Source organism: Rutilus rutilus, assembly GCF_951802725.1.
Source record: "Rutilus rutilus genome assembly, chromosome: 12".
NCBI classification, from domain to species: domain Eukaryota; kingdom Metazoa; phylum Chordata; class Actinopteri; order Cypriniformes; family Leuciscidae; genus Rutilus; species Rutilus rutilus.
This window is the reverse complement of record NC_140217.1, coordinates 35,699,795-35,727,069: the sequence shown is the minus strand read 5'-3', so window position 1 is coordinate 35,727,069 and position 27,275 is coordinate 35,699,795. Positions and strand designations below refer to the sequence as shown.

Here is a 27,275-nt window from a genome sequence, read left to right as displayed (position 1 = left end):
GACTCTTTAAACATGTTTTCATTCATTTTGACTTTTTCATGTGTGTCACTTGTTTAAGTGGTTAATCCACATTACCTTCCTCACTTGGCTGATTTTGAATATGTTGAGTTTAAACACCAGATTTTGGGGAGATCAACAAATGTAATTTGCAAGATTACTGTAAAATTGTACAAAAGCAGCCAAATCAAACACATTTCTAAATTCTTCAGCCATTGCTTCTCTTTGTCTTCTGTTCAAGAATATGACCCAATAGTTTAATTGATCGATGTGCCTTTACAACTGACAAAGCCCCATTATAAATGTGTTTGCAGTTCCAGTAATATGCATTTTGAGTTTGTACTTCCTCGACTTCAAGTAGTTTTTACTCTTTTATAGCATTGTGTTGCATGTAAATGGCTTTGAAATGAGAAAATATGGTCACAGGTCAATAAACCCTGAACAACATTAAAACAGAGCTCACAAGTATACATTTGCTTTTTTATTTTTGCAATGTTGAATAAAACCCATTTCCATTGAACAGAAATGAATACATGCTGCACTGAAGTGTCATTGTCTGTAGATGTTAATACTGTAGTCAAAACATCATAGCACTTAAATATTGTCTTTTGCTCAAGGCTGGGTCCCTCAAACTTTGCCTTGAATGAATACAATGGACAAACTTTTGCAAACACATGACCTGAAAATAATGACCTATGCTTTGAGATTAGAAATCTCAGGAAGCTACAGTTGCAACATGTGCTGGTCCATGTAACGGAAGTAAATGCAATAAAATGCATGTCTACAAAATTGCTAAATATTGCATAAATACGATATGCATCAAATGTTGGTCTGTTATAGAAAACCATCAAGATAATCCAGAACTTTAGACTGCACCTCACATACTTTCCCCAAATTGGTTCAAAAACCAAAATGGTTTAAGATGGAGGGCATGTGCATCAGCAGAATAAAAGCCAATGACATTCCCTAAAATTATTAACAATTTAGAGTTACAAGGCTGAAGCTGAAGGCTTCAAAAACATTAAGTAACCCAATTGTTTAGACACTGGTGACAGAAACAGAAATAAATGAATTTTGAGTTGGAAAAAAGACAGAGACAAAGCAAGTATTAATGCAAAAAGAATTGTACGAAGTGAATAGATGGGAGGGGGTGGAAAAAAGTCAACAAAAACATTAGTGTCATTACAGCAACACCAGTCTTCCTCATTGAGGGGAAACTTCACATATGCTTCTAGAAAATGTAAGCACATCATAAGCGCTCTCCTCCAGACATATCCTTACCAACAAGTGCAAAATGTTGGCTACAGCCCATCAAAGAAGCCTGTAAACCATAGAGGAAGTGCGGTAAGGCTGGATAAACTCACAGGAACTTAACCAGAGTAGAAGTTGTCGTTCTCTCGACAACTTCACCATCTTGATTAATGTTTATCTTTTCTTGTAAATGTACAGTTGGTTGTGTAGCTGCCACAGTCTTGGTCGACTCAGAGGTATTTGTGTCTGTTCAGTCAGAGATTAGCTTTAGGGGGGACTGGCTCATGATAAACTCTCCCACGCCGATGAAGTACATGACCTGCACGATGCCGAACAGCGGTGCGATGACTAGAGCCCTGCAACCCGCACCCTTCAGGAATGCAGACGGCCCTTCTCGCCTGAAGATCTTGCTGTAGGAACAAAGAAACAAGCAAAGGTCACACACAGTAGATGATATACTCACATTCCAGAATTACATATCAGTTAAATTGTAACATTTAAAACAAGTAATGGGACTAATGCGTCACCTGAAACAGTCAATTATGCCACTGTAGGTTTCCTCATTGGCTCCTTTGTTCAGCGACTGCAGTCTGGTCTTAACCACTGTTAAAAACAAAAGACGAGGTGAGCATCTGCATTTCCACTTAAAAGTGCACAAATGAGATGGGGCTTAAGAGGACAAAAAAAAGAAGCTTACCATCACATGGGTTAACAGCAACAGCAGCTGTGGAGCCCGCGACACATCCAGAGATGAACGACCAATAAAATGGTGCCGCAGCTTCAGAGGAGGGCTTACCCAACTTGTTCAAATTTGCAAAGAGTGGGAAGTAAATGATCGAGAAAGGTACGTCTCTAAATTGGAGAAAAAGAGAAAACAAAAAGTTGCATTTATGTTCTCATTATTGTGAATGTTTACATTTGACAGTCACAGTAAAGATTTTACAATGCATTACCTCAATAGAGTTGCTCCAAGGCCTTTGTAGAGCCCCTGAATGCCTTGAGTGTGCAGTAACTCTCTTGCGATCTGGGTGGCAGATATGGCCCGGTGTGAGGTGCTGGGTATCGCATTGTAGGAGCGACTCAGCACCGCGTTTGTGGTGGCCAGTCTATTGGGAGGGATGATGCCTGGTTTTCTCTGCTGTGCGGCTGTAAAGACGATCAGAAAAGTTGCTCCAAGTGAGTAATAATTACAATAAGGGATAATGTTGATCATTATTGCTAAATAAACTCCGTCAGCATCAGAATAAAGTACTGCATATACTAGATTTTAGGGCTGTACAATTGATCGTAATTGATTTTCGATTTTAACGATTATGAAAACAAGATAATCAAAGTAAAACGATTATTGTGCCACTGCCACATTCAGTCCAGCGTACCTTCCTTTCCTTAACAGCAGTGCGCTTTCGTTCCTCCCTAAAAGCCCAAGCTTGACCAGCCAAATAAGTGAGTGTTGTAAAATGCTGGTGTCTACTGTTGCTAAACTGCAGGACATGTTTGACATTAAACTGTTATTAAAAGGGCATTAAGCCACAAAAGAGAGACTGTTCCCCAGGTGGTTTTCTGTGTGTGGACGCGAATGCGGATCAGCAAATGGGCATTTTGACAAGTCAAAATGCCTTTTTGGAGAGTATTCATGTAAACAGTGAGTTGTGTCTTAAGTAAACGTACACAGTTAAGAAAGAAAACGTGTGTGTAACAGTATATTGGATTCTGTGCATTAGCTCTTAAAGTGACAGCAGCCTAATAAACCCGCTGCAGCCTGCCATTAAAGATAAACAACAAATGGCAGGAAATCACTCACTGATCTTGACTGAATAACTTAAGGATTTAATAAGGATAAATCTATATTTAATGTGTACAGTATGACTATATGCAATGTTATATGAAGTGTTGTATTTTTTTAAATATATTATCTGAATACCACTGTTTGTACATATTCCTGAAAAACTTAACACTGTTTATTTTGTTCATTCAAAATTTAGCTCTGTTGTATTTTCCATTTTGTTTGTAATCAGTTTCTTTGTTTTTATTGTATTGCTGACAGTTTACTTGTCTTGTGCAATTATTATGAGGATCTTTTTCTTACATTAGTTAACCTAGTATTAGTTTATGCTGAAGTATCGATAATTGTGAAATTTCGCAATTTAAAATTACTTATGATCAAAGTCTCATTTCACAATATTGCACACCAATAATCGTGATTTCAATGTTGACCAAAATAATCATGATTATTATTGTTTGCCATAATCGAGCAGCCCTACTAGATTTCACCGCTCCAATAAGCACAAAAAGGAAAACCTACCTAGTCTCCCAGCATCCTGTAGTTGAATTTTCAGCATCTCCATTGGAGTAGTGATGACAACCTGGCACATGCCAGCAGCACATCCAGCCAACATCTCTTTAAATACAGTCAGCCCTCTCCTGTAACAAACAAGGCAATGGTTATATAACAGCACAGATGTTAAATTGTAATTGTTAGGTAAAACAGATATTGAATAACACCAAGTGTAGCAGTAGCAAACATACCCGTCTTTGGAGAGGTGGTGCCGGAAGAAGTCATTGGCTGCCAGTTTTATGGCCTTCTCAGGAGTGACCAGTGTAAGATTAACTGCGGCACCTAAAAGACAAACAAACAGAGGGTTAATGAAAACCACACCACAACTGATCACAGATCAGCAAACACACATTCCCCACCACCATCAAACCAGAGATACATCTACAACATGACCTTATCAAGTAACATTTAAGCAGATGATAAGTAAAAATGCCACTAACAGACTAAGAATATAAGCAAAGCTTATTAGAAAACTGTGAGATGATGATGGAGGGGGATTTTACATAATGTGAAAAAAAAGAAAAAAAAAACACTATATAAACAAACAGAGGATATTAGAAATATAGGATAGAATTTTCAATATAGTGAGAAAAGAATGCAGGCACATTCCAGAAAGAGACTGACATTAGGGTTGTGCAGTATGACGGTATATTCAGTGCAACGGTAGAAATGTGAGATTTCACTATGCCGTTAAAGCTGCAAACAAACCGCTTCCAATGAAGACAGCTTTGTTGATGTGTAGTTTTGACGTGTTGCATGTGCTAACTGTAGCATTAATCAAGTAAATCAACTGATGTGAAGTCACAGCCATTTTACAACAGCTTAAAATGTTGCAGACAATTATATTCATAATACACTGCGTTGATAAATTCACACATGCATAAGTCTGGCATTAAGTTTAAATAAAGAAAACAATTCATATAAAAGAAAGGAAAATAAGATTAAGTAACATTCATTTATAACATATTCGACTCACTATATTACATAATCATGTAATAAAGCCCCGTTTTCGGTAATATATAAAAAATGTTTTTACTTGAATTCAGGCCAAAATAATTGTGATAAATACATTTACAGTGATGCAAGTATTTGTTCATACTGCCCAGCCCTAACTAGGACCATGTTGTTTTAAGATACAACTGTTTAAAAGAAACAGTTGTTCACATGATCAGACTGATCTTAAAAAAAAAAAAAAAGAGAGCAGATAAAGAGCATAAGTGACGATAATATCCAACAAAACATTCTAGATGTTAACAGAACATGGCAAGATGGGTTAGTACTGAATGAGACAAGAGCAAGGACAGTGAAGAAAAAAAGTGAAGAAAAAAAGAAATCTACAAAGAAACAAGAAGCAAAAAAGTAAATATCAAAATGATTCAACAATTAACTATAAATAAAAACAACAACAAAAATATTGGTGCCTAATTGTAATAGAGCAGAGTGGGTAAGAACCATGATAAATGATTTGCCTCCAGCGTGGCTGCGCCTTATCGGCTAGCCTTCACTATGCCAGCGGGGACCCATGTCTGTAACATGAAAAACACAGATGCAAACAACAGCATTCCTCACAGAAATGGAGACCCGGCACAAAACACCGACTCCAATCTCCCCCAAACTCTACAGATAACACTCTTCAAGGAAACTTATATTGGTCAATAACTGAAGCCAAAAGACCAATTGTAATAATTACATGTTTGATTTGCTTCATTTAAAATTAACCCTCTGATGCATTAAATATTAAAATCACATGTCTTAAGACTTTAAAACAGCATCTAATCATTCCTAAATTATTTATTTATACAAACAACTTTCTTGAATTTAAAATAAAATCTGCATTTTGAAAGAGAATGAAAAGATTATGGTAAATATTTCAAATGTACTTGGTGCATCACCACTATCATGAGTATGTTTAATACACGTGGTCATGAATATGGACAAGTCATGTAGAATTATGGCTAAGGGTTAAAATAAATCACCCCATTGTGGTTTGGATGTAATATCACACCCTGAATGGTTAAAATGCCACTATAGTGGACACCATGCATCAGGGGGTTAAAAGTAAGGTATATGTAATACTCTAGGTTGATAGTGCGTCCATTTTACCAACCAAAGTATACTCTAAAGTATTGATTTTTAGTTCAACTCTTTGATTTTTTTATTTTTTTAAAGACTGTACAGACGTTGGGAAAATGCTTAAATATTGCTATAAGTGCAACCAATTACAAAAAATGTCTGAGTTTGAGTTTACTATCACCAGCCAACCAATTCTAATTCATTATCCAAAGTCATATGGACTGGATTCCTCAAGTCTATTCAGGTGTACCCATCATGCCATTAAAAAAACTATACTAATCTAAAAAAGGGATACTATATATTTACAAGCCCTTATAAATAAATAAATGAGTGAATCTTACCTCTATACATGCCAAAGTATCCCTCAGATCGCACTGTTTTGATGAGGCAGTCAATCCTGAAAGACAAACAAGATGTTTTAACATGGACCAGTCTACCGATTTCCACAAATGAACCTTTATTAACAACAAAAGCCATGTGCTCTCGGTTCACTATGTATGTGTTTGCATCATGCATGGGACACTGTCTGGCTTTAATCCTTATAAGGCTTTGCACTGACCATAGCGGCCAAACCATCATGTCAGGCGGCAACTAACGCCTGCCCACGCATCACATTCCACTAGGATTAGCTACCAATGCAAGGCAGCTTATCAAATCAAAGTAAGGGGTCTGACGCACAGCCAGGAGTACATTATAACATCACTAAAATGGTGTTTGTGAATTGAAATGGAAAAGTAACAGAATTTTCGAAGCATTGAGAGGTTTAAAGAAAAAAAAGTGGCAGGCTCTTACATGCTCTTGTAGACTTGCTGGCCTGGTCTCTGGTTCTGAAGTCTGGTCTTAACCAAATCAATGGGAAACACGCAAGTGACCCCAACAATGCCAGCAATACCACCATTAATCAGCTTGGCAGGGAGGCTAGAGGAAAAACAAACAAAAAGAGGTGAGAATGAAAGCATGCCCAAGATTATTTATATATATTATATATATATATATATATATATATATATATATATATATATATATATATATATATATATATATATACACACACACAAATATTTTAAATTAAAATATACAACTAAAGTGCTTCACAAAATTCCTAAAAAACACTTAAAAATAAGTGAATTCAAGGGGTCTTTTATCAAATTCACACAGAAACACATTTATATATCCTTTTGATATTAATGAACTTATCGATTAATGAATATATACACACACTTTCTATGTTTATAAAATATTTAACTAAAGGCAATTCAATAAATTCAAGGTGGTGTTTGTCAATTCATTAACATCAAATAAACATTCAACAGAAGAAATCACCCAGAACAACCATTTACTTTGTTAAACAAAACGTTAAAAATGTGTATAAATGAATAATATGCTCCTGTACCTGATCTGCTGAGACATAATGAAGTTTCAGATAAAGATTGAGAGTTTGATGAGAGCTTCTTGCAGTGATCAGTGAAGGAAGGAAGCAAGGAAGGAAGTACAGACCACGAGTGCGGAGACCTGGAAGTAAAGACACAGAGACGACTGTTAACTGACTGATATAACGATACCGTATATAAGCCTGTCTGCACGTACTCTACAACCGGAAAAAATAACTTACACCTCACTGTCATTAAGCTCTTCCTACGCATCGCATGACGCTTTAATCCACTGACCAAAACACTGACCGACAAAGGTCAAATGACACGGACTCACTCACTTCCGGCTAGTGTGTGTGTGTGTGTGTGAGGGTGCGCGCGCATGTACACAAGCACGCCTGCCCTGTACGCATGTGTTCAGTTCCGTCAGGGTTTGGCTTTGCCTTTGTGTCGTGTTATTGGATCTCTGCTCTGCTGAGTAGAGATATCAGTAGTCAATGGGAAATCCGACTCATTTCCGCGAATGAACAATTTCAAAGAGAGGGCAATTCTTTTACGTCCTGACGTAATTACGCCATCACGTTGTCCCCAACATCTCGCAGATTAAATGTTCTATAACGTTATAATAAAGCCATATATATATACACAGTTTATAACGTTTTAATTTTTAAATAATGGAATTTGTTATTGACTCGATGAACGCTCGGACTGCTTCAGAAATCGTGAACAACTCATTAAAACTAGTTGTGTGAACTGGTTCGAAAAGGGTCGATCCAAAAGAAGGATTCATATTCACTTCACAAGGATTTAACATGATTACTCAAGACCTGACATGCTTCAGTGACATTCCTCTAACACACAGCTTTTGCTTCAGGCTTGCACAGAAACTGAAGACTCTGCATGTCTTCGTTAATTTACAACACATGCAGTTCCCTATTCTTAAAATATATGTATTTTTGTGGCTGTAGCATTTAAGATAGACAAATACAGTAATAACAAGACAATGAAGTATCTAATGCAATGCATTTTTATAAAAAGCGGAAAATTCAAAACTACGCGGCGGTTAGCTAAGGAAATTTCGAGAAAAGCGGAAATGAATGAATTACCCGGTTTCAACTAACGTTAACAGTCGAAACTGCAGGTTAGTTGGCAAACACACTAAAGCCGGTTTAAATAAGTCAAACACTTACGAGAACACACCTCCACCACTGCAAATATGAGTCCAATGACTTGATAATATTACTAATAAACGTTTGGTCGGCGCATAACATTTATATATCTACTACGTTAAATTGTAACTTCTGTGTTACTCTAGTAGAACATAAAGCTAGTTTAGGCTTTTTCCTAAATAAACACTCACCTCTGAAATCGTTCAAATATTTAAATGAGTTTCGGTACCAGAACCTTCCACAGCGAAGAAATTTGAATGAGTGGTTCAATGGAAAATTCCTTTCAGCTTTAAAATAGGAGGCGGGCCATTTGAGCCGGGTGTAAATGTACTTGTCCAATCATGCCTCATGTATTTGCATACCCACATTCATTCGTCACTCACTTCTAAGGACCTCCTCCTATGAGTCAAAGCCGAGGGGGTGCGTTGGTGTCAACTTACACCAGCCGTATGGAAAGCTACGGGTGTTTTAGTTCAATGACGTTTACAGAATAATAGTTGTCTGTGCTAAAAACTATACGAATAATATCTATCTATCGTCAGCATGAATAAACATGAAAACATTACAAATAACAAAAACATAAACAAATTGTTGTACATTTTGTTTTCCAGAGTAGCTGTGTTCTACAGCAATCACAGAAACTACTCTCACAGACACTAGTAAGCTAATTCTCTTGATTGCCCTGATTAACATTAGAATGCTTGTGTAAACATTGTATAAAGGCCAACTTGCAAAAAAAGCCTCTATTTTTTCACCGGAAACCCTGTTTTTTATAAACTGTGTCATGAGGCAAAGTGTATACTTGTTTGGTCTAAGTATAGCCTAACTGTGATTAAGAGATGTAGAACTTCGCCACCCTCTTTCTACAGATCATGATGAAGGCAAATACCTGGAAGTTACTAATCTAACGGCACTTCTTCTCAATGAGATTAAGTGAAACTCCAGAAAGACCATGTTAATCTTTGTTTCTCTGGCTGAGGTTGAAATACAGTTATAAATTAAGCAAACAGTTGTCCGATTTGCTTAAAAGAACACACAATGAAGTTGCAGGTGTTATATTAAAATGACCAGGCATGCAGCTGGTGGTTATCAGTCACAGTACCAGCTTTATTTAGCTCATTGACTCATAGCATGTGATCCACGGCTATTGATCAGGGCTGCGTTTCCCAAAAGCATCGTAAGCCTAAGTAGATCAAGAACCATTGCCAGCAATGGTCTCTACTCTCTACGATAAACTTGGCTCACAATGCTTTTGAAAAGTCTAATTTTAAAAGTCTAAGTCTAATCTTGATCTAATTTAGATACACAAAGCAAACGTTGTTTTATTATATTGCACGGCTGTATTTTTCTGTCATGCTGCTCCTCTTTTTTTTTAGACTCTCTTTTTCAAACACTTTTTTTTTTTAAGCTTCTGACTTGTTGAGACCTGAATGATGTCTAAACGTTTTTAGGTCATGATAAACATCAAAGACACGACTGGAATGTATCTTATAGACTATACTATAGTTCAGCAACAACAACCCCACTGAAATTCAGCCATTGGCTTCTCAACCTTTGGTTTATGTTTCAAGTCTAGCCAGTTTTAGCAGGAGGAATGTGGCAGAAAAAAATTCCACTGGACACTGAACACATGGGGAAGGTATTCTAGTCCCACCAACCCTGTAAAAGACTGCTGAGCAGCCAGATTCCACCAGCTTTATTGTTTGATGTATTATTATATCAGGGCATTGGACTATCACAACACAGACTCATGCGCTATTGTCAAGAAAGCATCTGCGCCATTCTAATTTGATTGGCCAGATTGTGACCAAGCCGACAGGAATCCTTGAATAATATAAAGGGGATCACAGTGGGATCACGTCTCTACATGTGAATGAACATTAAAGAGAAATTAGCAAGGAGAAATAATGAAATAACAGCTGAAAGATGAAGAACAACTTCACATTATGCTACTGTGTAATACACATCAATATAACATATTTGGACGGGAACAAAAGGACATACTGTATTTTTACTCATAGAACATGTAGCACCTTTCATTTGTTTCAAAAGAGGAGTAGGTTATGTTTGTACTGGTTGTTAGGAGACTGACTGAGCATGACATATTTAATTTGTTGTCCTGTTATGAACCCCAGGCATGTAACCATGGTGTCAGTCCTTGATCCACCTCTAGGCAATTCTTTCCCAACCCTCCCCTGTAGCCCTTATTTTCTGACACGTAAAAAAAGAAAGATATATTATTGCGTGACAGCCATAAAAGAAAAACATAGTAACGGCTGGTTACAAGTACCCATAAAATACAATATGGCCTATAAAGACAGAAACAAAAGGACTAGAATGAATGCAGACTTGGGTTAACCATCCTCTGAGTTCGTAATATAAATAACCCACAGCTATTTGCCTCTCTAAATGTGCATTATCTAGCAATGATTGCTCATTTACTACACACAAACACACCGGCTACCTCTCGGACAATTAAAAGTCAATGACACTGTTTGGTGGTTCAATACAAAGCAGGTCTTTTAATGAAAAACATTTAGGCAACACAATGTTTTACCAAGTGGCACAGTCTCAGAATCAGTATTCAAATGGTTCTCTAAGCAAAGCAACATCGGTTCAGACAATGGGATGCTTTTAAGGTGGGACTATCTGTTTGATGACTAATGGCAGAATGTTTGGGAGTCGTTTTTTGTAACTATATTTTAAGAGGCAGCAACTTTGTATGAATTTGTATTATGTGATTTGAATGGAAATGTGAGTTTTTTTTTTTTTAGAAAAAGTAAGCATGATGGTTCACCCCTAAACCTAAGCAGATCGTAGAAAAACATACAAAAGAGATTGTAGAAATTCATATGAATTAGTCAACAATTTGCCAAAACATAAAATGGTTCAAGCCACTGTCCTTACAACCACCTGGATGAATAATTTCATAAACACCCATTGTTAAACCATATACACTAGCAATAGTGGTAAAACACATTTTTATGGAAGGATTTTTCCTCTAAATTTTTTATAGAGACACTGCCGATCAAACACTAAAGCGTCATTAAAGTTCGCAGAAGGTCTATTATCCATAAAAGCATAAGTATTTGAACCCCATTAAACCACACCTTTTTTTTTAACCACTTTTGGCCTCATTAAAGACATCAGATGCTTGATATAAAATACAGCAAACATAATGAGTTAGGTAACTTGGTGACATAAGGTTTACTCAGTGATTATCTAACAAACAATTGCCCCCAGTCAACTGCTACAACACACACACTTTGTTTTAATTTCATTTAGTTTATCAAACATTACTCGTACTGTTCCCAGTATGGCTGGATGTAGTTCTCCTCAGGGTCGGGGTACAGATGACGGACAGGTTTGGAGCATTTCCTCGCTGCGCTGCTGATTTTGTGGGCACATTCATCACTGTGGGTGTTACAGGTGCTGCAGTGGCAACTAAGTGCCGCTGGATAGGTGAAGTGAGGATCTGCATATGAAGGACAGCCAGGCAAGATGGCCGTCCGGTACTCGACTTCCTGATAGGTGCAGCCCCTCTGAACCAGGAAACGAGGACCCACCAACTCCTTCACATTACTGTCCTATAGGACGAATGTACGTAGAGATGCATATTTAGCCAAATTGCCACTAAATCGTTTCAGAAAACATTTGAGGGAAGGGATTTCCTGGAATGATGTGTGTTATCGTACTTCTGCGGCATATTTGTATTGTCTGCATGAGAGCGCCCTCTGGCTTTCAGATGGAACAGCATCTACTACTGATCACAGAGCCGTACTTCACTGACAAGCTGCGCATAAAATAATCGCAGCCTTTGCCAAATCGCCTGCGGTTTCATTTCGAATTAATCGTGCAGCCCTACTTTTAGTGAATGATTCCTTGTTTTTCTTAGTGTAAAGGACATTTAAACCCTTTGAACATTTTACAATTTTTGGGGCTAATTATGAAATCACAGCTAGAAAAACATAAATTACTTTATATTACATTTAAGGCTAAAAATCATTTTCCAAAATCTGACCTTTGACCTTTTTTACGGTGCCGTTGTGGTGAACAAATGAATCATACTGAAGAGATGAGTCCAAGCTTAGGACCCAAGCAATCCGATTGGTTCAAAGCACGTTTTATGGGTAATCGCTTTAGTGCCTGGTTACAAATCATACAAAATCACTTTATTATAGAAGACGTTTGTACTACGTTATAACGAGTCATTAATGTATTTTAACTTATATGTTTCATATACTAGTATTTAACCGAAGCTATAGATTGTGAAATTAAACATTTCTCGTTGTTAGTGTTTTTTATTTTATTTTTATAAATAAACAACATATTTGAGCTTCAAACAACTACATTCTCGACTGAGAAACTCTTAAAACTACATTTCGTGACACAATAACAGTAGTGTTTTTTTCTTTCTCCTCTGCTATTGACGCAACTTGAGATTTTAAATATTAGCTATAGAATATATACAATTTACATATACAATATACAATTTAATTTAATCTTACCTTGCATATAGCAGCGGGATTTAGCATTCTACATAAAGCTTCCACATAATAACACTAAAACAGCTCACGTTAGCTACAAGCTACAAGGCATTCTAATGGGGTCCTGACCTCAGACTCATCTCTTCAGTAAGACTCATTTGTTCACCACACCGTCATTTGACTTTGTCCTATTAGGGTTTTGGCAAATTTTCTGGAACGTCACACACTGTCTTAAAAGTAGTGGAAAGGTCTTAGTGTTTCAAAAAACATCAAAAGGCTTTATTAACATTCCATTGTGCTAGTATATGTCATTTGGAACTCACATGTGAAAAACTTGACACAAATTCAGATGAAACTTCACTGGTTTCAAAGTAGTAAAACCATGTCTTAGTTTTTTTTTTTTTTTTACATCAAACGAATCTTTAACATTGTTTCTTTCTTGGAATTCCAAACCAATTGTTGCACAAGTGAAAATCCACAAGACTCTTCGTTTTCAGTGTATGACTGGATTTTGACCTATTTTTGGAGCATCACTACGTATCACTGTAGTGAGGCCAATAGGCAGTGGCGTCTTCCCTGACCTCTGGTTGTATGGATCACATCTTCCAAACTGGCATAGGATAATGTACTCAAATGCCTGACTTCCACAACAATCTATGATTTATATTCTTTATCTCTGTTATCACCCTCACTGCTTTTATCCTCCTTGATCTCCAACTTCTTCCTTTCGCCTTATTTTCTGATGCACTGCCATCACTATCGTCAATACTTTCTGGAAAAGGTACAGTGTTTCCTCTCTTTCTTCATCCAAACAACATCAACCTAAAACACAGGCAAAAAGGCTAGCCAGCTAGTACTGTACTGAACAATAGTGCCATCTACACAGAATATGCAGGTAATTAATGACAGAAGGTTAATTTTTGGGTGAACTAACACTTTAAAAGTTCTTCGTGGAACAATAGATGTCAAAAATGAACATTTACTTTAAAGAGATTATGATCTTTGTTATTCTGTGGAACACAAAATGAAATGAAATGGAATGGAAAAATCCCGTTTGTGTTCCACAGAAGAAAGAAAGTCACAGGTTTGGCATGGATGTGAGTGACAGATATCATCTTATCATTTGTTAAAATCAGCTTGTCACACTGCATGCTGGAGCGTCTCTCCTTGGATCCAGCTCTCTACAAAACCCTCCTCACTTTCTGTCCTCACACTTACCCTGGAGAAACAGAAGCCCATGCAGATGGTGGTGTTGACAGCCACACAGTAATTACACTCCTGTCTCTCGATGTAAATGGTGTACTCAGTGGGGGCACACATAGGCGCTGATATCTTCATCAAAAGTCCCAGCATGCCAACCACATACAGAGGAGACATTATAGCTGGCAGGGTATCAGGATGTCTGTTAGTGGTATAAGGAGAACGACAGTGAATATAATGAAAAATTTACTCTAAAAATCACAAATATAGACATAGTAAACAAGGCAACATGATTTAAAAGTCATCTTAAACTGGATTTGGCATTTATTGTGAAATGTGAGTGGTGATAGCACATGATTGCACAAGTTGCCACTGTGGCTTGTGGGTGGTTTCCAGGGTTTTGTTTTGCTGCCTTTAAGTGCAGCTGGGAAACTCTTATCTCGGAGTCTGGCAGTTATTACGACATGTCGAAATATTTTGCAAACAATTAACCCAAATATCCACATCTGAATTCAAAATGATCAAAATTTCTATCAGTTATTTTTTTACATGGTATCACAACTAAATGTGATGCAAACTGTGAAAGTTGAGTGATTAACATCATTCGCTACACGCTTGCCCACTGATCTCTATATAGATTATGCATATTTATTATCTGTCTTTCAAATCAACACGTTCCTTCCAACATCACAACTTTGCAACTCATATATCATCTAGAATTTTACGTTTTCCTCCCGTAAATTTCGACTATGTTCGGTCATTCGTGCGCTCAGAACTCGTAATTATAATATTTCTATCTCCACTTGAAGGGCACAGTAGGTTAACTCTAATCATGATTTCATGGAAGCCTATTTCCACCACATAAGAAAAAAAATCATGCTTTTGTATAATTATGACATAAAAAGAAGAAATTATATTAGATGAAAAGCCAAAATTATGACATAAGTCACAATTTGGGATGAAAAGTCAAATTCTGATAAAAAAGTAGAAATCATGACATTAAGTTTAAATTTTGAAATCAAAAAGTCATTTTTGACATTAAAAAGTCATAATTATGAGATAAAAAGAAGAAATTATAACAAAAAGTCATAGTTATGATATAGAAAGTCATAATTTCGACCTCTTATCTCAATGACTGTCAATGGCTTATGTCATAATTTTTTGTATGTCATAACTATTAGCATGTCATAATTTCAGCATAGTGTGTCATAATCATATTTAAGACTTTTTTAGTCATAATTTTGACTTTTCATCTTATAAATATTACTTAGCATGTCATAATTTTGACTTTTTATGTCATAATTATGATTTTTACAAAGCATTTTTTTTTTCATATGTGGTGGAAATAGGCTTCTATGGCTTCTTTTCTATGATTTCGTAGCTCCACTGACAGCGGAAAAAACGTAAAGGGTCATTCACACAGAATATGTAAACGTAAAAATTTTACGTTTATGCAGTAAAAATGTGAGGCGCAGCACGACTGCAAGGACGAGCACCGATGAATGGAAAAAACACAGAGCTTGGAGAGCCGTTTTGAACTTGATCTACTCTTAACCTTAATTTGCAGGGGTTCTCAACTCTGGCACTCGTGGTCTTTCCTGAACTTTCCTGCAGAGTTTAGCTCCAACATCCAACTCACCTGCTGCCTGTAGCTTTCTAGTAAGTCTGAAGATCTTGATTAGCTTGTTTAGGTGTGTTTAGGGTTGGAGCAATGCATGAAAGTTGACCTTGAGTTGAGAACCCCTGGACTAATGCATGTTTAGAAAAAAAGACACCATTATGGAATTCAAAAAATGACTTCCATTGCCTACTTGCCTGGAACAGCATTGTTTTGCAACGAGAAAAAATTGTCCATATGATGAAAAAGAGTCAGCCAAGAGAAGGTCACTTTTTGGACTATAACTCAAAAAATTCATACAGAATCTCATTGCTATCTTTTCATGTGTCTTTCCTACATTTTGGCTGCCAAACAGCAGTGTTATAGTAAATCAAAAGGACCACTTACCTGGAGGATCTGGTTAAACCTGCTTGTGTTGAAAGGCTGCTGCTCTTATACAGACACAGAACCTGATCTCTCTCTGTCTCTTTCATCTCCATCATACTGAGCAGCATGCATAAAAATGACTCTTTTCTAATCAAATCACTTACATGCTGTATGGTCACTGTTAAGGGCCTACTAAATATTCACACTGCATGTCAATACCCCTACATCTGTGTTACATTTAAATATCAATTTACTGTAAGTCTCAGATGTTTCTTCTAAAATGACTTGCAAAATAAACAAAACAAATACATAAATGGACACAAAGGGCCCTATTTTAACGATCTGAAACGCAAGTATCAAACGAGAAACCCAAGTAACTTTGTGGGCGGATCTCGGGCGCTGTTGCTATTATACCGGTGGGATAAATGACTCTTGCGCCCGACGCAAATCTAAAATGGCTTGGTCTGAATGAGCTTCATTACTCATAGGTGTGGTTTGGGCGTAACATGAAATTCCCTTTAAGAGCAGGCGCGTTTGTCCCATGGCAGATTGCTATTATAACGGCGGATTTGCCAGGTGCACGCCAGGAGCGGTTAACAGCCGAGGAGACCGACGTTCTCACCAGGGCTGTAAAAGACAGAAGTGACATTGGGGATGGGAGAAATCCACCCAAATAAGCTTCGGTTAAACAGGCGTATTATAATTTAGGTAAATGTGTAAGCTAGATTTATACCTATTTTTTCACATCTTCATGGTAACCACAATGATTTCCCTCATGTGGAATATTTTTCCTTGTAATTATGTATGGTTTGAGCAAATGGCAACTGCTGCGTCTGTGTATAGATGAGAGAAGCAAAGTGTATGCGCGTTGTGCACACGGTACAGTATGGCTAAGCATGTGCCCTTAAAATAGCATCTGAACGCGCCACTGACTTTAGACTAGGTTTTTCCTGGTCTGTGGCGGAATTGTTTTCTGGAAATTGCAAAATAGCACCAGGGAACGTTTGCGCCGGAATACTCCTCCTCTTTTCGCTGATCTGCCCCCGGGAGCGCGAGTTCATTCCCTAATTTACCGACGTGCGTCTGTGGAGGGAAAAGTCAGCTGTGCGTCGGGTGCAAAATATGAATGATACGTGCGTCGGTTAACAAAGTCAATTGCGCTGGGTGCAAGATAGGGCCCATAGTATACAACGTATTTTTATTTATTTATTTATTTTATTCTTAAAATTAATTTTGGTCTTGGAAGCTATTTTAAGCTATTATTTAATATTAAAATCTCTGACCTTTGTTTGCAACTTTGAAGCCCAAGAGACATTGTTGAGATCTCATTTAATCTCATGAACAGCATAAGCAAAAAATCTTAGAAGCAGGAGACGTCACTTAACTGAGAATCAACATCTGCTTTCGCAGTATAGGAGAAACAATTTAGATATAGGGAGATCTCATTTGGGATTTTACACAGTAGCTTTTTGGGTCTGATCCAGTATCAGTGTTGCCAATGTATGATATATAGCTTCTTTGGCATAAACACATACCTTATAAATGGTCACTTTTCCACAATAATTACAGGATTCATTTTACACTTTTTTGGGGTTCCTAAGATACTCAGTGTTGAAATATATCCTATGTGGGTTATGTACACAAATCAAGCTGTATTGTAACAAAACATGGCAACAAATGGGCTTCATTAAGTCATCTCGCTTGGCAGATCGTCACACACCTGATCTTTAATAAAGATACACACTGTCAGTTAAGTCAATTTACCAAGCTCTCATTGTATAAATCTTGCAGGCCTTATCTTGTGTTCACAATATTGAAAATGGAAAAGTAAATGCATGCACAGTTAGTGCGCAGTTCTTTCCTGACTGACGCGTATCGTCAGCACTCAAATAGGAGAAAGAATGCCATTAAAAATGGTTTTGCAGCTTGGAGAACCTATAACAGCATCACAACATCAAGATGTTTTGACAGTGTCACAGATTAACTTCCTCAACCGTCACAGCACCATTACTTATGTTGTTTTACTGGTGTGAATTGTAAGGTTCACGTTTACAGTACACCTGTGCAACTGAATGTCTATCTGAGATTTTACAGCTCTTTTGCTTGCTCATATCAACCAAGAACCCTGGTTTCATATGTGGTTAATAATTGCTTCATCTTATCGCGTGTATTGTTTCTGTCAAGCTGTAGCTGATTGGAAAGCTGCTCATGGTTTCTGATTTACCTGGAACCGTCGACAGATAATGATTCAACACGACCGAAAGGAAACTTTTTAAGCTAAAAACAAAAGTCTTATTTCAAGTAAACCTCAAAACAGTACCAGGAACTGAGGAGTTTGACATGACCTGCTATGGGCTCAAAATGAAGTGGTATGTTAGTCATATTCTGGAAGTCATCTGATCTTGTTAAAAAATTATCTTAAGAGTCAAGTTCTTTTTTGGTTTACCTTGTTACCTTATCAACTACAAGTTGACTGACTAAGTGAGGTTTAAGTCAGCACAAGGCATCCTCCTTAATTCCTGTTAATTTGACTAAACTGTTTCTGCAAGATTAGGGATAAAAAAATAAAAAACATTCACTTCCTTTTACAATGTAACTTGATATATCTTCTGGCCTTGAGGGATCATTAACCCAAGTTTTTTTGTTGCTGGTCCAAGATTGCAGAAGACTTGAATTCTTATCAGTCATTGGCACTGACCGGAGCTACTTGGTTTCGTCCTCCTGTTGGCAAAAGCTTCGGAAGGAATTTCCAGCTGAACATCACTTCTAACCGGCGTGACACCGGGTATATAACTTTTTAGGGTCTCTCAAAGAGCACTTTCCAAATCATGCCGGGCACTGGAGGTCCAGTTGCGACGTTCTCAGTTTGGGACTATGTGGTGTTCGCCGGCTTGATCCTTTTTGCTGCGGGCATCGGGTTGTTCCAAGCCATCCGTGGACGCAAGGAGACCAGCAGTGAAGACTTTCTACTGGGTGGCCGTCAGATGACCGCAGTGCCTGTGGCTTTGTCCCTAACGGCTAGTTTCATGTCAGGGATCACTGTTATTGGCACCCCTGCAGAGGCGTACATGTACGGCACACCGTTCTGGCTCTTTGTCTTCTCTTATGCCATCATGTCCATCATCAGCGCTGAAATCTTCGTGCCTCTGTTTTACCGCCTGGGCATCACCAGCACATACGAGGTAAGAGGGCGACACTGGGCACAAGGGGTTTGCATGAGGACAGAGAACAGAGACAGACTGGAAACACACTCATTTGTGCCTGTGTTTGATGAAGAATCAATAGATGGAAATGCAATGAGGACGAGAGAGAGAGAGAGAGAGAGAGAGAGAGAGGATTAAAAGGAAAAAGACAATGTCAGGATAGATTATTGACAAACAGATTTATCACCTCTGACATTGTACTGGATTTGACAACTTCATAGTCAGAAGTGCTTTATTGTATAATCCAAAGTGCAGAAGCTGGTCACTGTCTATATGAAAAAGAGTAATTAAAATGAAAAAAAAAATATATATCAAATATATCAAAATTAAACCGAAAAAATTATATATTTAGTGTTAGAATATATTCATTGAGTGTACTTCGAAAACAGCAAAACTAAAAGGGTTCGGGTGATGTGACTTGTCACCGATAAGTTACAGTATCAGCACACGAATCTTACGATTAACCTTTAAAACAACAATGATGTTAATCTGAGAAAAACAGTATGTAATAGTTCATCGTACAATCTGACTTTTGTGTAATGATGTAAATGATATAATGTAAATTTGTTGTTTCGCTTGCTAATAATTAATTGAATTGGTCACTTGTTTTTGCAGTACTTGGAAATGCGTTTCAACAAGCTCATCCGAGTGATTGGGACCAGCATGTATATTGCTCAAACCGTAAGTTGGATTTTAGCTTCTTGCATGACTTTATACCTAACCAAACATGCATCTGACGAGTGATTGTGTCATCCTGAATCACTTTGGAAAAACAATGTCTGTTGTGTATATGCATTTCCCACGTCATAGAGTCATAAATGTTGAATATATTAACGAATTTTAGGTAAAACAGATTTGTTCAATCATCTAATGGGTGGTGTTATCTCTCATAGGCTTTATACACAGGCATGGTTATCTATGCCCCTGCACTTGCACTTAATCAGAGTAAGTAAAGAACTATCTTTCATTTATTAATGTCAAAAACCATTTAACAAAGCCTGCTAGAAGAAATAGTAATGCCTCCCCATGACTTCACACATGTATATTAAACCAGACAATGCTTGCACAGAAATGCATAAGGGTGATTCTTCAAATATAGAAACTTTTACAATTACAAAAATTGTTATTTAGCTTTTATGTACAATTTAAAAAAAATTCCCCAATACAGCAATACATTACCAACTATCATTCATTGATGAAATAGTTTAAAGACAAAGATAAAACAGCCATAGGCCCTGTTTACACTAGGTATTGAGATGCGTTTTGGTCGATCGGATCTCCAGTAGACGAGGGAGACACATTCCTGTTTACACCTGATGTTTAAATCTGTCTCTTTTGTCCACTTTCAACCACTTCTGTCCTGATTTCTTCAAATGGAGGGTCTATGGGCGGGTAAATGTATGGGTTTTCTCATATCTTTCGATCTAATGGACAAAATAAGCTCACACTATTTACCCAAGTTGGGTTTGAAGACGAAAACAAACCAAGCACAATGTTCTCTCACCATTCCTGATTTCTAACACACATTCACATCGTTCGGCTGGTGTTGTGGCTATCAGAGCAAGAACTAAAACTGCTGCTCTCAGTGTTTTTTAGTCACACAATTTACATTCATAAGTAAATTGTGTGAGCTTATTTCATCCATTAGATCAAAAGATCTGAAAAAAAGACCATGCAAGTGGTTGAAAGTGGACAAAAGAGACGGATTTAAACACCAGGTGTGAACGGTAATGTGTCTCCCTCGTCTACTGGAGATCCGATCGACCAAAACGCATCTTAATACCAGGTGTAAACAGGGCATATGAAAGCAATCTGGTCGAATGTGTTTTCGACTACTGGAAGTGGTCGAAAGTGGACAAGCTCGAAACGTTTTAGACCCTGTTTACACCTGTATTTAAACGCATCTTAATACCAGGTGTAAACAGGGCCACAAACACATTAATGTCTATAAATAAGCTCTTGTGTTGCAGTCACAGGTCTGGATCTGTGGGGAGTGCTAGTGGCGACAGGGGCTGTCTGCATCATCTACTGCACCCTGGTCAGTAACATCATTCAGTTTAATCACAATTTTTCTGTTTGCGATTGCAGAAAAGGACAAGAGCAGATAATGTCCCATTCACCCCTGGCTCATTGACTAGTTTTGCATTAACTTCCAATCGATAGACTGGTATCGATGGTTCCATGAAGAAAAGGTTCTTTATAGTGAAGAAATGCTCTTTAGATTATTAAATGTTCTTTGCAGTAAGAAAAATTGTTCACTGGAATTGGTCATTGCTATGAAAACCACCTCTTTTTTAAAGAGTGCAACTCGAAATCACCAACGTTACTGATTTTTATATGTTGTTCTTGGTCTTCAGGTGCTCATCTAAACTATGGTGCAATTTGTTGATTTTCACGCGGATATGCTTTTGTTAACAGGGAGGGCTGAAGGCAGTGATATGGACAGATGTGTTCCAGATGATCATCATGTTGGGTGGGTTTGTGGCGGTCATCGCTCGGGGGGCTGTGCTGCAGGGGGGACTCGGGAGGATCTGGAATGACAGCTACTATGGAGGACGTTTGGAAACATTCAGGTAAAGAAATCTGGACTAGAAAACTAGATCACATACTGATTAAAAAAATATATACAGTATATATGTATATATATACTTTTATTCAGGTTCAAGAATGCATTAAATTGGTCAAAAGTCAAGTCACCTTTACTTATATAGCGCTTTATAGAATACAGATTGTTTCAAAGCAGCTTTATAGTGATAATAGGAAAATAATGCATTTTGTCTGTTGTTCAGCTGAAGTCAGTTCAGTGTTGATTCAGTTCCGTTGTAAAGATCATTATTAAATTAATTACTAGATAGATACTTTTTTCAAAAACATTACAAAACTTACAACCCCAAACTTTTGAATGGTGGTGTATAGTTAGAAGGTAGGTGTAAAGAAAGAGACAGAGATAGACTTACCTCTCAAATGTTTCTCCAGTTTTGATCCTGATCCTTTGAGGCGTCATAGTTTTTGGACAATCGTTGTTGGCGGGAGTCTGATGTGGGCGTCGATGTACTCAATCAACCAATCACAGGTGCAGCGCTACATTTCCTGTCGGACAGTAACTCATGCCAAGCTGTGAGTATTCACTCAAGACATGATATTATTAGACTTCACTCATGCTCCTACAGCTAATACTGCATTATGTTCAATGTAAACACTGGTGTCCTGTCAATATTTGCCCACACAGATCTCTGTATGTGAATATGGTTGGTTTATGGGTCACAGTGAGTTTGGCCATGCTCTCTGGTCTCACCATGTACTCCATATATAAAGACTGTGATCCTTTCACCAATAAAGATGTAGGGGCTTCAGACCAGGTAATACAAGTGACCTCTTAATTTTTTTACTCACAATGCTTACAATTAATCTGACCAAATAAAATGTTTTCCAGCTCCTTCCTTATCTGGTGATGGACATACTAGCTGATTTCCCAGGACTGCCGGGCTTGTTTGTGGCTGCAGCTTACAGTGGAACATTAAGGTGAACAACCAATAAATATCTGTCAGATAAGTCCATCCTGATCATTTTGGGAAAGTTTTCTAACCTGAAACAAGGTCATTGTGATTGGGGAACAACCTAAAACCAAAAAAAAAAAAAAAAAAAAAAAAAACCCCAAAACAAATTAACTAGCCTATATATTTTATATTACTAGATTAGAAAATAATAAAAATTCATTTTTATATATATATATATATATATATATATATATATATATATATATATATATATATATATGTATGTATGTGTGTATATATATATACACATAAAATAAATATTCATACTATATTGTATTCTATTTCAATCTACACTAAATGTTAATGTGCTATATATACAGTGGTGGTCAAAATTGATGGCACCCCTGATAAATATGATAAAAAATGGCTGTAAAAAATAAATCTGCATTGTTTATCCTTTTGATCTTTCATTCAAAAAATGCACAAAAATCTAACCTTTCATTGAAGTAAAAGAATTGAAATTGGGGGGTAAATCACATTATGAAATAAATGTTTTTCTCCAAAACACGCTGGCCATAATTGTTGGCACCCTGTTATTAAATACTTTTTGCAACCTCCTTTTGCCAAGATAACAGATCTGAGTTTTCTTCTATAATGCCTGATGAGTTTGGAGAACACCTGAATATGCTGGAGTTTATTTTTGGAGGAGCGAGGAGGATTTTTCTTGAAACCCTCCCAAACAACATGTGGGGATGTAGGGGTTGTTTGATAAATTTTTTTTTAGGCTTTCTGGCCCCCAAGACTCAAGTAATCTCTGCAATTCTCCATCTGTGATTATTGAAGAGTCTTTGGCCACTCAAACTTTCATCCTCACCGTGCATTAATACAATATAGACACACGTCCTCTTCCAGGCAGATTCGTAACTTCTTAATTATTGCCCTGATGGTCAAAATGGGGATTTTCAATTCTTTAGATATTTTCTTACAGCCACTTTCTATTGGGTGAAGCTCAACAATCTTTTGCTACGCATCAGAACTATATTCTTTGGTTTTACTCATTGTGATGGATGATTAAGGGAATTTGGCCTTTGTGTTTCCTCATATTTAAATTCCTGTGAAACAAGAAGTCATAGCTGGACAATTTCACGTTCCTAGTCATCCTGGTGTGCTAAAAAAGGTAAATATTAATGGGAATATACTTCAGAGATATTTTTCTCATAAAAAATTCTAGGGGTGCCAACAATTATGGCCAGCGTGTTTTGGAGAAAAACATTTATTTCATAATGTGATTTACCCCCCAATTTCAATTCTTTTACTTCAATGAAAGGTTAGATTTTTGCGAATTTTTTGAAGGAAAGATCAAAAGGATAAACAATGCAGATTTATATTTTACAGCCATTTTTTATCATATTTATCAGGGGTGCCATCAATTTTGACCACCACTGTATATATATATATATATATATATATATATATATATATACACTGTATACACACAAATATATACATGAATTATGATTTAGTATTTAGATTTTTTTAATACATTTTTACATTAACATTTAATATATATTTAAATACATTACAAATGTTCTAGTGATTATAATTTTTTATTATTGACAGTTTTTTCCAATTATAGTTGTAATACTATACTAAACATATATTATCATATTAATAATATTTCAATATTTTTATTATATTTATTTAAAGTTTAAAACATAACATGAAATATCAGGGTGTACTTAAAATAAATAAGGACATTAGGATTTAGCTGAGAAAAAGCATGGGATCCTGGTTTTTAAGGCTTGATGGAACACAATGTGAATCTTGTTGAGATCAGGTCACACATCAGACACCATTAGTTAGCTTTTGTGTTGTGTTTCAACAGTACGGTGTCATCGAGTATCAACGCTCTGGTGGCTGTCACAGTGGCGGACTTTCTGAAACCAGCATTTCCCTGGCTGACAGAGAGACAGCAGTCCTGGATCAACATGGGCATGAGTGAGTTTCAGTGACAGCTGTATACACTGACAGCTGCATGCTTTAGTTCAGAGTGAAGCAGGGGATGATGGATAGACGTGCATGTTGATGTGTAACGGTGTACTGTTCATCACTAGGTGTATTCTATGGAGGTGTATGCATTGGAATGGCTGGTATCGCATCTTTGATGGGCAATATACTGCAGGTTGTATTACTATTGTGTACACAAAGCAAATTTTAATGTAATACTCCAACAATGTCCCTGCATTGACTTTTTCACTGTCTCACCCTCTGCTGATAACAGACTGTAATGACATGCTGTGAATCCCTTCCTCCACAGGCAGCTCTGTCCATATTTGGTATGATCAGTGGACCTCTCTTGGGCCTTTTTTTGCTCGGCATGTTCTTCCGCTGTGCGAACTCCACTGTAAGAACTTAAATATTTCAGGTGTCACTTTTTTTTAAACAAATAACCAAAATGTCTTAAAGGTGCTCTAAGTAATTTTTTTCCCACAGCAAGTGGGTATTTCTATAGCATCAGTGACCAAAAATGTTTGTCATGCTACATCCACACCAATAGCTCTTGGTATAAATGTCAAGACCACTGTCATAAAAACAAAAAAGTACTTTTTGCACTTTTAACACTAAACAAAATTCATACAAATTAATGATGTACTGTTTCCAACAGGGAGGTTTAGTTGGTCTGATTTCCGGCCTGGTTATAACGTTATGGGTGGGAATTGGAGCTCAGTTGTATCCTCCTTTACCTGAGAAGATCCTCCGCCTTCCTTTGAGTGTGGAAGGATGCATTGCACAGGACGTGAATGAAACCACCACTATGATACCATTCAGCACAGTCCTACAAACCACAACTCCACAGTTAGTAGTATACACACACACACACACACACACACACACACACACATGCACAACTAATAAAAAGTTAAGAGTTAGTATGATTTTTTTGCTTTTTAATTTTTTATGTTGCTGAAAGTCTCTTATTCTCACCAAGGCTGCATTAATTTGATCAAAAATACAGTAAAACTGTAATACTGTGAAATTTTATATCAATATAAACTACATTTTCTTAATATGTTTTAGAATGTAATTTTTTCCTGTGATCAAAGCTGAATTTTCAGCATCATTACTCCAGTCTTCAGTGTCACATGATCCTTCATAAATTATTCTAATATGCTAATTTGATGCTCAAAAAAACATTATTATCATTATTACCAATGTTGAAACCAGGTGTGCTGCCTAATGTTTTTGTGGAAGCCATTTTTTCAGATTCTTTGATGAATAATAATTTAAAAAAAAACTGTATTTATTTGAAATATAAATATTTTGTAACATTATAAACATCTTTACTATCACTAATTTGCACTAACATTTAATGCATTCTTGCTACATAAAAGTATTAATTTCTTCAATTAAAAATATATATTTATTTCTGCTGTTGTTTTGATGAAATCTATACCGCTCACATTTACAACTAACACATACACAAATGTCTCATGCTGTCCTTAAGGCCAAGACCAGCTTTGGCAGACAACTGGTATTCTCTGTCCTACTTGTACTTCTGCCCTGTGGGCATACTGGTGACCATGATCACAGGACTAATCGTTAGTGCAATCTCAGGTAAGATGACACTTTCTCATATGCCTGTTGGTGAGGCAAACACTCAAAGATTGAACCTAAACTGATAGTACCTAACGTAACCTTTTACTTCAGGTGGCTGTAAGCAGAAGAAAGCTCGACCTGAGCTCTTTGTCAGAAAGTCAGATTTCATTTGCTTTGGCTGCAGAAACTCAGACTCAGAGGTAAGACCTTTTATTACCAGTGTGACAAACACAGTCCAAAAATATTGAGCAGGATTAAAGATCATAATTTAGGGGCCGTTTACACAACACAGTTTTCAATTAAAAACTGAAAACTTTTTATGAGTTTTGGTGTTCATTTACACAACAACATTTACTGGCCTGGCAGCATAATAAAGCGTTTTTAGTTGTTTTCACGGATCCGTGTGAACAGAGATCATTTTGACAACGTTGTCGTCTGTACGTGAAATATTTACAATTGTTAAAATATTGTAGCAATGCAAACATATATATTTAGATGAAAAGTTTTAGAAATGTCTGCAGTAAATATACATTTTTCTAGATGCTAAGCTGTTCAGTTCTGATTGTTTCATTGCTGAAGTTTTAGTAAAGCTGCTTTGCAAAAGACATTTATTAAATGCATTGCATATTTTTTCTTTCTTTCTAGGTGTCAGACTTAATTGAGAAAGATCCAAACCACATCCAGGGTCTGGACAGTCCAGTTTTCTATGACAATGAAATTGCACTGAAAGAGAAAGACCACAAGGAGAAGATCACAAAGTTTTAGATGTGAGATAATATAGAAACATTGTAAATAGTAAATTATGACTGTATTTTTGTCTGTTGAAATTGCTAAGTGATGATGATAAATTCAGTTATTATAAACTTTCCCATAAGAGAAGGAAGAAATTAATAGCAAGCATCTATTTTTGTGCCAGTGGGCTACTTTATATTGCATTATATGAAATATGTAATATTATATTACATTCTACGGTTTTCATGATCAAGTTTTTAATCATTTACACAGCTATATTTAGTAAAAGGTTTTGTATTAAATCTGAATGGTTTTTAAATAAAATTTGACAAATGATTACATGTCAAACTCACTGAATATCATTCACACACACACACACA

General features: G+C 36.8%; 3 protein-coding genes across 4 annotated transcripts; 1 reads left to right on the top strand and 2 right to left on the bottom strand.

Moving 5' to 3' along the window:
• Positions 1–358: 358 nt before the first annotated feature.
• slc25a55a (solute carrier family 25 member 55a) lies at positions 359–8,494 on the bottom strand. 2 transcript variants are annotated; one of them, XM_084425643.1, is made up of 10 exons: positions 8,387–8,494; positions 7,050–7,168; positions 6,449–6,574; positions 5,998–6,053; positions 3,775–3,865; positions 3,551–3,669; positions 2,202–2,394; positions 1,946–2,100; positions 1,776–1,851; positions 359–1,658 (listed from the first exon to the last, which is right to left on the bottom strand). In XM_084425643.1, the coding sequence occupies exons 2-10, from the start codon at positions 7,064–7,066 to the stop codon at positions 1,499–1,501; spliced, it is 993 nt and encodes a 330-aa protein (XP_084281769.1). In that variant the 5' UTR covers positions 7,067–7,168; positions 8,387–8,494; the 3' UTR covers positions 359–1,498. The 2 variants fall into 2 exon arrangements, with proteins under 2 accessions (XP_084281769.1, XP_084281770.1); XM_084425644.1 differs by lacking the exon at positions 8,387–8,494 and adding an exon at positions 7,269–7,539.
• A 2,198-nt stretch (positions 8,495–10,692) lies between these two features.
• tshba (thyroid stimulating hormone subunit beta a) lies at positions 10,693–19,014 on the bottom strand. Its single transcript, XM_084425648.1, has 3 exons — positions 18,565–19,014; positions 13,901–14,084; positions 10,693–11,782 (listed from the first exon to the last, which is right to left on the bottom strand). The coding sequence occupies exons 2-3, from the start codon at positions 14,057–14,059 to the stop codon at positions 11,492–11,494; spliced, it is 450 nt and encodes a 149-aa protein (XP_084281774.1). The 5' UTR covers positions 14,060–14,084; positions 18,565–19,014; the 3' UTR covers positions 10,693–11,491.
• LOC311300948 (sodium-coupled monocarboxylate transporter 1) lies at positions 18,523–27,235 on the top strand. The gene is made up of 15 exons (XM_084425642.1): positions 18,523–19,048; positions 19,685–19,750; positions 19,963–20,014; positions 21,040–21,107; positions 21,488–21,642; positions 22,046–22,186; positions 22,299–22,428; positions 22,503–22,591; positions 24,452–24,564; positions 24,681–24,748; positions 24,884–24,970; positions 25,232–25,422; positions 26,072–26,181; positions 26,275–26,363; positions 26,809–27,235. The coding sequence occupies exons 1-15, from the start codon at positions 18,695–18,697 to the stop codon at positions 26,926–26,928; spliced, it is 1,833 nt and encodes a 610-aa protein (XP_084281768.1). The 5' UTR covers positions 18,523–18,694; the 3' UTR covers positions 26,929–27,235.
• Positions 27,236–27,275: the final 40 nt, after the last annotated feature.

Excerpts from the sequence above, each read along its gene's own strand:
- slc25a55a (XM_084425643.1), bottom strand. Across the intron at positions 2,395-3,550 it reads ACAGGATGCTGGGAGACTAG|CCGCACAGCAGAGAAAACCA; the intron begins GTAGGTTTTCCT and ends TCGTCTTTACAG. Across the intron at positions 2,101-2,201 it reads CTTGGAGCAACTCTATTGAG|AGACGTACCTTTCTCGATCA; the intron begins GTAATGCATTGT and ends TCTCCAATTTAG.
- tshba (XM_084425648.1), bottom strand. The coding sequence starts at position 14,059 with ATGTCTCCTCTGTATGTGGTTGGCATGCTGGGACTTTTGATGAAGATA. Across the intron at positions 11,783-13,900 it reads TGGGCTTCTGTTTCTCCAGG|GACAGTAATGTGAAGGAGTT; the intron begins GTAAGTGTGAGG and ends TTCGTCCTATAG.
- LOC311300948 (XM_084425642.1), top strand. The coding sequence starts at position 18,695 with ATGCCGGGCACTGGAGGTCCAGTTGCGACGTTCTCAGTTTGGGACTAT. Across the intron at positions 22,187-22,298 it reads ACAGTAACTCATGCCAAGCT|ATCTCTGTATGTGAATATGG; the intron begins GTGAGTATTCAC and ends TTGCCCACACAG. Across the intron at positions 24,971-25,231 it reads TCCGCTGTGCGAACTCCACT|GGAGGTTTAGTTGGTCTGAT; the intron begins GTAAGAACTTAA and ends TGTTTCCAACAG.